Source organism: Morone saxatilis, unplaced genomic scaffold (genome assembly GCF_004916995.1).
Source record: "Morone saxatilis isolate NCDOM2014 unplaced genomic scaffold, NCSU_SB_2.0 Contig16, whole genome shotgun sequence".
Lineage (NCBI taxonomy): Eukaryota > Metazoa > Chordata > Actinopteri > Moronidae > Morone > Morone saxatilis.
In genome coordinates this window covers 13,205,486-13,216,918 of record NW_023339718.1, presented here as the reverse complement: position 1 = coordinate 13,216,918, position 11,433 = coordinate 13,205,486, and the positions used below count along the sequence as shown (strand labels likewise).

The 11,433-nt window shown below is 38.4% G+C and overlaps 2 protein-coding genes across 2 annotated transcripts in view; both read left to right on the top strand.

Annotated features, from left to right (window-relative positions):
- The first annotated feature begins 2,150 nt into the window (after positions 1-2,150).
- avp (arginine vasopressin) lies at positions 2,151-3,845 on the top strand. Its single transcript, XM_035658603.1, has 3 exons — positions 2,151-2,311; positions 3,265-3,469; positions 3,581-3,845. The coding sequence occupies exons 1-3, from the start codon at positions 2,192-2,194 to the stop codon at positions 3,715-3,717; spliced, it is 462 nt and encodes a 153-aa protein (XP_035514496.1). The 5' UTR covers positions 2,151-2,191; the 3' UTR covers positions 3,718-3,845.
- Positions 3,846-10,868: 7,023 nt separating this feature from the next.
- The window catches only part of slc35d2 (solute carrier family 35 member D2), a 5,753-nt gene continuing 5,188 nt past the window's right edge, over positions 10,869-11,433 (top strand). Inside the window, exons 1-2 of the mRNA XM_035659125.1 lie at positions 10,869-11,102; positions 11,277-11,310. Coding sequence (XP_035515018.1) covers positions 10,975-11,102; positions 11,277-11,310 — 162 coding nt within the window. The 5' untranslated portion in view covers positions 10,869-10,974. The remainder of the gene's footprint in view (positions 11,103-11,276; positions 11,311-11,433) is intronic.

Genomic DNA, 11,433 nt, shown 5'->3' with positions numbered 1-11,433 from the left:
GTGGAAAAAAAAAACATTTATGTCTGAAAGATCCTACATAGATTTATTTAATTGTTTACTTTATTTGATGCTACCTCCATCTTCCTCTATGATCTACAGGATGTCCTCACAGATGTGTCATACTGTTTGCTGTTTATTTTTCTTTGATTTTCCTTGGATCTGTGATGCTACAAAATCAGATCACAGTCTTCTGTTTTACTGTCCTTGGCCATGGAAAGGACATCACTGAAAAAAGACCTTTACAAAAAACATAAAAAAAAGAAAGTAAAAAAACAAAGTCTCTCGTCTCTTCCACCCCCTCTCCCCGTCTTACCCTTTTCATAAAGCATAGTTGCAGCCTTGGTTCTGCAGCCTTTGTACAGACCCTGGATGTGTAGATGATGTTGAGGAGGCACAAAGAAAAGGTTGGGGGACAGGAGTGCTGAGAGCAAGAGGCCAGAAGAATTAAAGTGGAAATTGAGTCGACCCAAGGCTGTGTGGTCATTGTGAAGAAACATTCATCACTTAACGTTCCCTATGCTCTTGTATAGGTTACGTTGTCTTAAGAGGGTAAATGCAGGCAGAACATGTCATGACGAGGGCAGATTGGGACATTTTTGGTATTCATTGATGTTAAAAATAAACTGTATGCTGGTATGAATTCCCACCAGTGTTTATCGGGTAGTATTAAAAAGCCCCCCCCCCTTTAAGGTGCTGTGGTAGGTAATGATTGTGTGCACAATGTTTCCCAGCAGAGACTACAAGTCCTCCAAAATTGCCTTGCACATGTATTCATTTTCTGCCTCTTAGCACTTCACCCTAATTACCTCTTATGAGGATGTTATTGAATGCACAAAAGTGTTAAACAACCTTAAGTCAGAAATAAAAAAACAGCATTTATTGGTCTTCACAATCACACACAGCATACTTTATGTTGGTTTCCCTGACAACACGAAGCTTAACCAAGGTCATGATCCTGTATCCGCTCAGTAAGAGCAAAAACTGGAACCAGTTGTTCTGCATGTGAAATAGAGACATCAGCGTTACTGTTTGTGGCGGCAAGTGGTCAATAACACCATACTGAATCAGACTGAATTACTGCCTCTACTTATCAAATTGACTGATTGACTTTATACACTTAAAATCTAAACTGAAGCTCATTTTTGTGCTTTCTACATGTCAGAAATGTAAAAAGGTAAATCCACCCTCAGGCTGTAAGTTTATTAATCCAATCATCATTTTATTCATTTACATTTAAGCATTATCATGGTAGCAGGAGTTGAGTTGTTTCTATTTATGAGAGGAAATGATTTTAAATGTGTTTTATGAAACTTCATTGTTCAGGTGTACAGTAATTTAAAATAAAACTCCATTTTGTATTTATTAAAGGATCAAGCTTGAATGCTGTGATACTAATCAAAGAACCCCCTTCACACCTTAACCTGCTGCTCCTGCTGCTCAGTTTTGCCATTTATCGTTTACAGCTAATCGGCATCACAACAGCTAATGGGTGAGACACAATCCTGAGCATGCAACAAGACACTGAACGGAATAATGAACTTCAGATGTTTCTGTTTATTTGAAATGCTAATCTTGTTGTGCTCATTAATAGTTTTAAATCACAGCAGGAGGATAATTCCTATGACCTTGAGGTTGTCATGATGCTTGCACAGTTGCCTTCATGAGTGAAGTCAAAGATATAGCTATGTCCTGCAGTGATGAACGCTGAATTGTGCATGATCCTCCTGAAATGTACTTAATCAGTGCGCTTATTAATTAGCTGTCCCGCTTATTGCTGTAAATCTAATTAGCTGTCCACAAGTCTCATTAGTTGTTCATGGCGTGCCATTTTTAGTGTGCGCCCTCTGAGATTATTCACAAAAGTTATTCCAAATAAATGTGGCGCAGTCTTGAATACAGAAAAAGGCATCTTCGGCTGTCGGTGCTGTTTTCTTGTATAGATTTGTTAGATGGCACACATCTGATGCAGAGCCACATCTGCTGCGACCTCTCTCGCGCACGCCGGGCGCACGGTGGCCTTCGGACGCGCGTGCGTGCGTAGAAAAGAGCGGCACGACACTGACGTCAGATACGGGTGTCAATGGCTTTGTCGGGTCATTTCCATCTGCTTATAAGAGGGATCGACCGGGAAACCAGTCAGACATCCACCCAGGCGGAGGACATTACAGGAGCTCATCCAAAAGCAGCAGCGATGCCTCACTCCATGTTCCCCCTGTGCGTCCTGGGACTCCTCGCCCTCTCCTCCGCCTGCTACATCCAGAACTGCCCCCGAGGAGGCAAACGAGCGCTGCCGGAGACTGGGATCAGACAGGTGAGCACCATCCTTTCTGCCTTCTTTTAGGGAAATCATCTTTAACTTTCTGAAATGTTTCTTTTTTTCCTTCCTATTTTAGTCTTAAATTGGAAATTTCCTAAGCTGCCTTTGAGCCTATTCAATGTATACTAACAGTAATAATGATTGTGATTCTTTATGTAAAATAAGGAAAATTCAAAGTGTAAAATTAGGGAAATAAATGTACAAGATGAGATTTAATATCATTGGTTTAGTGATTTTTGTTCAGAGGCGTAAAGAACAACCCAGGCTTTTTAACTTACTAAAAACTGAACAAAAGATGGAAGGGACCATAATAATAATCAGTTATCAGATAGCAATAACAAACTAGATCAGAAAAACAAATGTAAAGTTGCATATGGTATGTGAAGGACAAGTTCTTTCCAAAAGATAGCAGCAAATACCTTATAGTATTAATAATAATACATTTTATTTATAGAGCGCTTTTCAAGAAACTCAAAGACACACATAAGTTAAAAAGGAAAAGAAATAAAACTTTATCTACAACCTGTTCTTTTTAACATTTATATTTACCTGTTTAAAAAGTATGTGTGCATATGATAAATGTGTGTATTGAAGCTTATAAGGGAAACAAAAACTGCATGATGTGACACATTTAAAGAGTTTTTATATTCTTTTTATTCTCACAATTTCTGGTGTAGAAACAAATTAATAAACGCATTAGAAATATACACAAACTTATACCAAAGAAAGAGAAATGAGCAACAGAAATTCTGCAGCCATTATTGCTTTCCAGTATTTAAAAATCAGCCTTTTTCCGTTACCCATTATCGACACTGTTTGAATAAGAGAGTGATGAGTGATAAGTGTCATCTGAACATTAAACAAATACGCTGTCAGATTAGAATCAGACAAAAATAATAGACCTGATTTATAGCACATGATTAACGCTTAAATCTGTTTTCCTCCAGTGCATGTCTTGTGGCCCCAGAGACAGGGGCCGCTGCTTCGGCCCCAGTATCTGCTGCGGTGAGGGCCTCGGCTGCCTGCTGGGCTCCCCAGAAACAGCCCACTGTGTGGAGGAAAACTACCTGCTCACCCCCTGCCAGGCGGGAGGGAGACCCTGTGGATCTGAGGGAGGACGCTGCGCTGCTTCAGGGCTCTGCTGTAACTCAGGTACAGTCTGGTTTGAGTGAATACAATTGGCATGTTCATGCAAGTTAAAAAGTGAATTAGTTTGGGGGAACAGTTTGAATAACATGACTCTCCTCTCCTCCTCCCCCTCAGAGAGCTGTGCGGTGGATTCTGACTGCCTGGGAGAGGCCGAGGTCTCAGATCCAGCAGACAGCTCTACAGGGAGCTCGCCCGCAGAGCTGCTGCTCCGCTTGCTGCATGTGGCCACCAGAGGACAGACTGAGTACTGATACTGTTCGAGGCTTCCTCTGCTTCTCAGGGCCTGGAGGTGCAGAATGAAGACCATTGCCGTTCCACTATAAGCCTTCGAGATTTAAACCCTTAACCAATAAAGTGCCAAGTCAAACTTTGTTCTCTCTTAACCCCTGCTGTTGTGATATTTCTGTATCTGTAAAGACAGAAAAAGAACTATCTTCAACCTTAGTAATTGGCTATTTTTATCATGTTTGTTCCCGCCATAGAAATGTATATATTAATGCACATACTGTAAACAAAATTGTATTCTATATGAGGTGGATGTAACACGCCTCAGAGCTCCATTTAAAATAAGTTATAGCAGAAAATAATGTAAATACTTCAGAGATTGAAGATTAGGTTGCCACAGACATCCATGTAAAGCAGCTGAATGACAATGTTAGAGCAGATACTTCTTGTGTCGTAGAAATATCATTGTATATTGAAAATGGGAGAAAAATACAGAATGTATCACTGCCAAAAAAACTTCCACTGTCTGCTCTCGTTATTCTCAAGCTCAAAATGACTATGTCTTTACCAGATGAGTCACTGATAAAACTTGTTTACCTCCTGTCTTATCATGCATTAGTTTTGATCACTTGAACTATTTCCAGCAGACACAATTTGTTAGGGTGCCACCATTTACAGCTGAAAAAAAACAACTAAAATTAATGTTAATACTGATATAAGGGTCAAGAAGGGACAACAAAGGCTGGACTGTTTTAATAGGATTCAGTTTTAAGGTAGATTCAAAAGTGGCTGTTATAAATCATTTATTGAGTACACATGCTCACACATCAGACAGTGTTTAAGGGGAAACCAGTCCAATGCCCTTCAGTCATCTCCTTCAAGAACACAACTTTCTCTGTTGTGTATCAACAGGTCCAATGTGCGTAGATGAAGCAAAGTGAACCCCATTCGTCATATATCCTTGTAAGTGATGATTGCAAGCTGATGTTTATGCCAAGACCATATGTGGTGGCAGTTTGTCTGTAATTTGTTACAGATCCAGCTGGAGCACGATGTAGGACCTCCCAGATTCTGACAGTTACTTGTTGACTGATTCAATAATTGTTGTACATCTGATTGAAAAATCTTGTTTCTTTTTACGTTGAAAAACCTTCCATGGTTTAGCTGAAACATTATCGACATTTTCATGAATTTCATCAATTTTGTGTTTCTTTCTTTCTTTCTTTCTTTCTTTCTTTCTTTCAAAGGACCAGTGTGTAGGATTTAGTGGCATCTAGCGGTGAAGTTGTAGATCACCATTGCTACCCTCCCCTTACAAGCGCGAAGGAGAAACTATGGTGGCCGCAAAATGTGCGAGAAACGTGAATGTCCTACCTAGAGCCAGTTTCCCTTCTTGGCTACTGTAGAAACATAGTGGTTCAACATGGCGGGCTCCATGGAAGGCGACCTGCGGCATCTGTAGATATAAAAAGGTCACATGACATGTTATTCAAAATAACAGTTCCTATATTCAGATAACCAAGAACACTTGTATTGAATCAGTTTTTATATGAGGATAAGTTATGTGCATGCTCTTAAATAAGTGTACATTCAGATGCTCAGCCATAAGGATGATTTATGTTTTGTGGGGAAAATACAGAAGTTGAATAACCATTTTCTCTGTATGGTGCAAATGTGTTAAATGGCATATTTCTGTTCATATTGATATCTAAAGTGTATGTGCATGTGTTGTAGGAAAAGCAGAGAGATGTTGCCATTGTTAGCTGTTTAGCTTTAGTTTTAGAGAGATGGTATTAAACTTGTCCCAGCATGTGAACCTTCAGTCAGTTGAATCAGTTTAACTGAGAGTATTCTGTCATCCAGTAATCACCATGGTGTAATACAAAACCTTCAGTCCTGTTCAGCTTTATGGTATCCAGCATTGATGTTCAACTTGTTTTGCATTTCATCTGCTATTATCTTTAAAAAAAAAGCCAAACCCCAAATCATCCCAAATAGTATAATGTGCTCTAGAAAATGGTAAAACACTGATATTGTTGTACAAATCTAAATGGTATAACATTTCCAATCACAGAAATTGGAAGATTGAAGACACAATTCATTAGTCTAAAAAGAATTCAATCAATTATAATATTCCATTATAAATTTACAACATTGTCCAACATTCTTCTTCATAATTGTTCTTAACCCTGCATTGCAGCTGGCCTCGCAAAATGCTGCATCACAACACAGAAAATCCCCAAACGGCTGCTGCTGAAGGTTCACAGATGGAAGGAGCAAACAAATGACGCCGCCTGTGACCTCCGTGCACTGGTGTAAGTGGTGAAGATCAATAATGAACCAAATGATTACAGTGATTCTGCAGTATAGAATCCTTTATTCATATCAAATTCATGTTATTCTGTATACAGTCTAAACCTAGTGGAAAACTAGCAATGACAATGAAATGAAATGCTCAGCCATAAGGATGAGTGCAGTGAGTGTAATATGGTTACATATAAAAAAAAAATGGTATTTTTTTGCTGTTAACTGAAACTGAAACATAATTTCCTTTTCTTGTTGGTTCACAGACTGTATTTAAAGACCAGGGACAAGCCCATATGTGTTGATCTCAGCTATAAAAAAGACCTGGAAAGGCTTAAGCGGAAGCAGCACTCGAAGAGAGGACTTTACAGAGCATGAACAATTTCACAAACTTTGTGTACTGTGTTTTCTACAGTTGGTGTCATACAAAAGTCCTTGTGATTGTTTCTTTTTATTAACTATGCAAAATATCCAGATTAACTTGTGAAAAGCAGCTATTCACTACTTCATATGTATAATGGTGGAAAGTTACTAAGTATGTTAACTCACATGCTGTACTTTTTGAAGGTGGTTGTACTTGAGTTGTTCCATTTTAACCTACTTTATCCTTTTACCACACAACATTTCAGTGGGGAAATGTTGTACTTTTTACTCCACTACATTTATACAGCTATAGTTACTTTTCACATTAATATTTTAAATACAAGACATATAATGACTTATATAATCTGATTATGTTACCTAATACCTAAAATTACCTAATAGTATATGAAGCGGTTAAATCGGCTCAACTGTCCGTGACATTAAAGTGCAGCTTACATGTTTATGTAGTGATTCAGTTGATCCAGTAATAGAATTATATAACACTGACAGGGACTATTCTGCATTAACAGTACTTTTACATACATTTTACTTATAATGGAGTATTGCTACTTGTACTGATGTGAATACCTCTTTCACTGCTGCATTTATACAAAAATTGGAAAATAAAAAATTAAAAACCTCAGTAAAATGTTATTCCTTTGTTGTTTTTCCTTTTATGTTATTTTTATGTGTGCCTCCAAATGTCTACAGTCGTGGTGATGATGATCTAATAAAAAAGTTCTGAATGCAACACTGCTATTGGGAATTACTTACTAGTAATTTAAGAATGATACAGGTCCAAATTTTGTTTCAGGGACTTTCTGATAAAGCTATGAGGCTCAATGGTCTGGGCCAACAGTGGGCATCAGTGGACTCATGAATATCATATTAATACAGAATTTAATTTGTATTTGGTAATACATTTTCACATGGGAATGTTCTCTGCCATAACCTATTTGTGCTAGATGATGAGAGCAAGATCTATTTAAGCACTCAAAAAATACTGATTTTTATTTATGAGTAATCCATGATTATTGTAACTTGAAATGTAACTCAAGATCTTTAAAGAAATTAGAGTAAAATGGACATGAACTTTCTTGTTCTGTCTTGTCCTCTGATCAAAACCCTGACCCGCTCCCCTCCTTTGTCTCCTCTGACTAATCCCACAGAGACAAGCTGCTACATAATGGCTAAAAGCTTCTTGAAAGCGTCACTGAGCTGATTGATTTCATTCCAAAGTGAGTGATCCTCTTTAAAAACGGAGGTAAGAAAGATTATATCCAACACTGGGGCAACATTTCACTCTTACTCAGATTTTTAGATAACTACTTTTACTTACTTAAATAAAACAATAATGGATGGTTGTCTACTAAATACTACTAAAGTGTTGTCAAGATGCAATCTCTAATACTTGACTTCACTACTAGGTATTACATTTTTGAGTGCTAAATATGTGGAGGGTGAGGCGAGGGTGTTGCAGCAACTACACAACTAGATGCCACTAAATCCTGCATACTGGTCCTTTAGATCGTCTAAGACTGAAAGAAAGTGTGCACCCATGAAATGCTGACACTGCTTTTAGTATTCTGCAGCATGTAACATTCAATCCGGAAAAGTTTGAAATAAATCTGCTCGTTTTGTGCACAAATACAAGCAAAAGCAAACTCAGAACAGGCCTCAGGCTGCATCTGATATTGCTGTAGTTGTACAGCCCTCCAGGTTACATTCATTAACGATTACTCAGAAGCTTTTATGTGAATCCTCACTTTGAGTCATATTACTACCCCAGTTATACAGTACACCCATAATGTGGTCATTTTGGACTTAGTTGATGTCTTATCAAAACCCAAAAGTGGCCATGTAAAAGTTAGTTGCCAAAAAAGGTGAAAAATAATCCATTGTTCACCACTTCATTCACAGTCACCAACATAGCGCTATTAATCTGGTTAAGACAGCTGTTATGATGATGAATACCTCATCTCTTTGAAACAGCAGAAAACCACCTACAGCAAATTGCAGTAATCTGCTCTTTGAGTCACTCTGGCTCTTAAAAATACTTTCTCATATGTGTCTGCTCGAGTCAGAGCAGGTTTCTCCAGTTGTCAAACAGCCTTTAATGTAAAGAGACTTTCGACATCTTGCGCCATTCACTCAAAAAGTTCTTATTTGTTACCACACCAGTAAATCCAAGCAGTTAAAATGTCAATCAGGGCCCATGACATCATCACAACAGTGTATGAAAAAATATTGAGAGAACAAACAAGATAGTGTCAGATGGGGCCACAGCACAAAGTTACCGTAAAAACACACAACATGTCACAGCTGTGCAATGTTGAACTCTTGCCGACAGCCTAATCTGTTATCATTATCATCAACAGCATTAAACTGTCAGGAAGGTTTGGCTGTGACTCATCTTGCCTCAAAAGGCATCATGTTGAAAAGTTGATCAAAGAGGGATACATTTTGTTTAAAAAAAAAAAACTAAACTAATTATTATTTGCAACTTTAATGTAAATGAGAAATAGATGGCCCTAAGCATGTGAGAATACAATAGAGCAGACTTGCACAAACAACTGCTGAAAGTGAATCTGAAGGAGGAAGTGCCTGTGGTTAACTGCAGCTCAAGATGTTCTCTTTTACGAAAAAGACTTCACAGATATGATGCAATAGCTCCCTCTAGTGGAAGACTGATCACAATCAGCTTTATTGGCCAAGTATGTGTACACATGAATATGACTCAAGTTGCTCTCAGTGTTATATATATATATAATACAAATACAAATAAAAACAATGACAGCAAAGTTGAACAAAGATAAAGTAAACACAGAACTACAAGTAGCTGAAAAATGCAGCAGAGGTAAAAACAAATAGGTCTACCATTAGACATTGAAAGTGGTGTGCAAAGGAATGTACTGTACAACTGTGATCTTCATTGACATTTAACTCTTCCCCAGGTTTGAGTGTGTTCATGCTGAATAGCAAATGTTTGTAATGTACTCGACACAAGCAGACCCACGTGCCCCTGCAAAGTAGCGCCACATTCTGCATACAGTACTTTCTGCTTTCAGAGTTTCACTCAGGAAACTGACTCCAAAATTATATCATCCTGCTTGCTTTGGTTGATCGTATCTTCACTGTCAGACAACTTGTTACAGCCCTTGACTCTTTTAATACCTAATAAAACATGAATAATAATCTGCACATATTAGCAAGGTGGCTGTCATATATAAGATAGCTTTGAGAAACCATACAATCTGATATCAAGCATCTCAGTTCTCTGATTAATGTCTATGGATAATGTAGTAGTCAGTCTTCTTCTGCAAAGTGCTTTTTTATCAGCATAATTGTCTCAACAAATGTAACATGCCAGTACAACTTTATCCACTCAGATCTACCGGTAACAGTTATTGAAAACTGCTGACTCCAGCATTCAAATGAGGAAGTTTGTCTTCCAAACAGCAGATTTATGGGTGCAGCACACAGGGAGTGTTACAGAAAGTGCTTTACTTGCCTACTGAAGTGTGGTGAATACTTTTAGTCTAACAGTGTAACTAGCATACAGTTCCTCAGATATATATGTTACACACACAAAAAGAGTTGTATATATGATATGAGGCTTTGGGTGGTATCTTTTTTCTCTCCACAGAATGAAGAGATACTTGCCAGTGAAATATTTACATATTATAACTGGGTTAAGCTGTACATGGTTACATATCTTAACAGGACATTCGCTGTAGCATGTATGACTGTTAACCGAGGTAAAATGTCCTCATGTGACCTACTGACCAGTTGAGTCACCTGAGGAACTTGCAAATGTGTGACAAAAATAAGTATAGTCTTTCGTCCACATACTTTGTGTGCCATGGTTTTGGATTTGCATGTTTAACTACCATACATGAGTTGAAATTCAACTCATAGCAGCCACATCATTTGAGCCATGAGCTTCAGTCTGATAAACAATGTGTTTACTGTGGGTTGTAGATTTCTAAGCGTAACAGTAAACTTGAGTAACCACTACAAACTGTTTAAGTTACAAATTGGGGGAAAAAAAAGATGATTAACAGAAATAAAGCTCAGGTTATGCAAACCTTCCACACGTCCAGACCTTTTTAAAGCAAGAATCGACCAGATTTTCAAATAAATCAAGAAAACTTTTACTTTTTCACAGCAGCCAGTTTAATATGAAATAGTAGGGTAAACACCACCAATGTTACCAATGATGCTAATTAAGGTTAAATTAAAGCCTCTGCTACACTAAATGGAACTGAACCTTAATTAGTATCATTGATAACACCTAGGGTTTAACCTATTTCATGTCAAAACGGCTGCCGTGAAAAATGTCTATTAAGGAGAAACGATGGGAAAGGAAGATAATAAATCCCTCCTTGCTCCAGTTATTGGTAGCTTGTTTAAATAAAGTTTGCGAGGAAAATGGGGGGAAAAAAAATTCTCTAAAAGTTTGTTGATGTCACGTGACTTCCTGTTAAGGATGTAACCATTGTGGTTGACGTCCGCCTACTGCTCCGCCGCCAGGTCCTCTAGTCCTTGCCACTAACACCAGGAATTACTCCGCCTCCGAATAACAGTTTCTAAAGGTGTCTTTCTAAGGTCTGACCATGTCCGCCAAAGACTGTCAAGAAACTGTTGAGCACTCCGTCCAACTCAAGTTCTTCTCCGCTGTGTTTTACGCCGGCAGCTCGTTTCTCATCACGGTGGTGAATAAAACAGTGCTGACGAGTTTCAGGTATGTGTCGCTTTAGTCGCGCTGTCATCGAGTCATTCATGCTCTGTCACACACAGACACAGACACACACACACAGAGACACACACACAGGGAGCTTATGCGCTGCCACTGAATGAGTGATTCATGGAGTCACACTGAGCCCGCTGTAATACTCTTAATGTGGCGGTTTTGCAGGTTTCCCTCCTACATGTGTCTGGGCATTGGCCAGGTAAGTGTTTTTTTTCTTTACCTTCTTTTTTCTGTGTCTCTCTCTCTCTCTTACACACACACACACACACACACTCACACATTTCATGGTCACTTTGCTCACTTTCAGATGATCACCACTCTT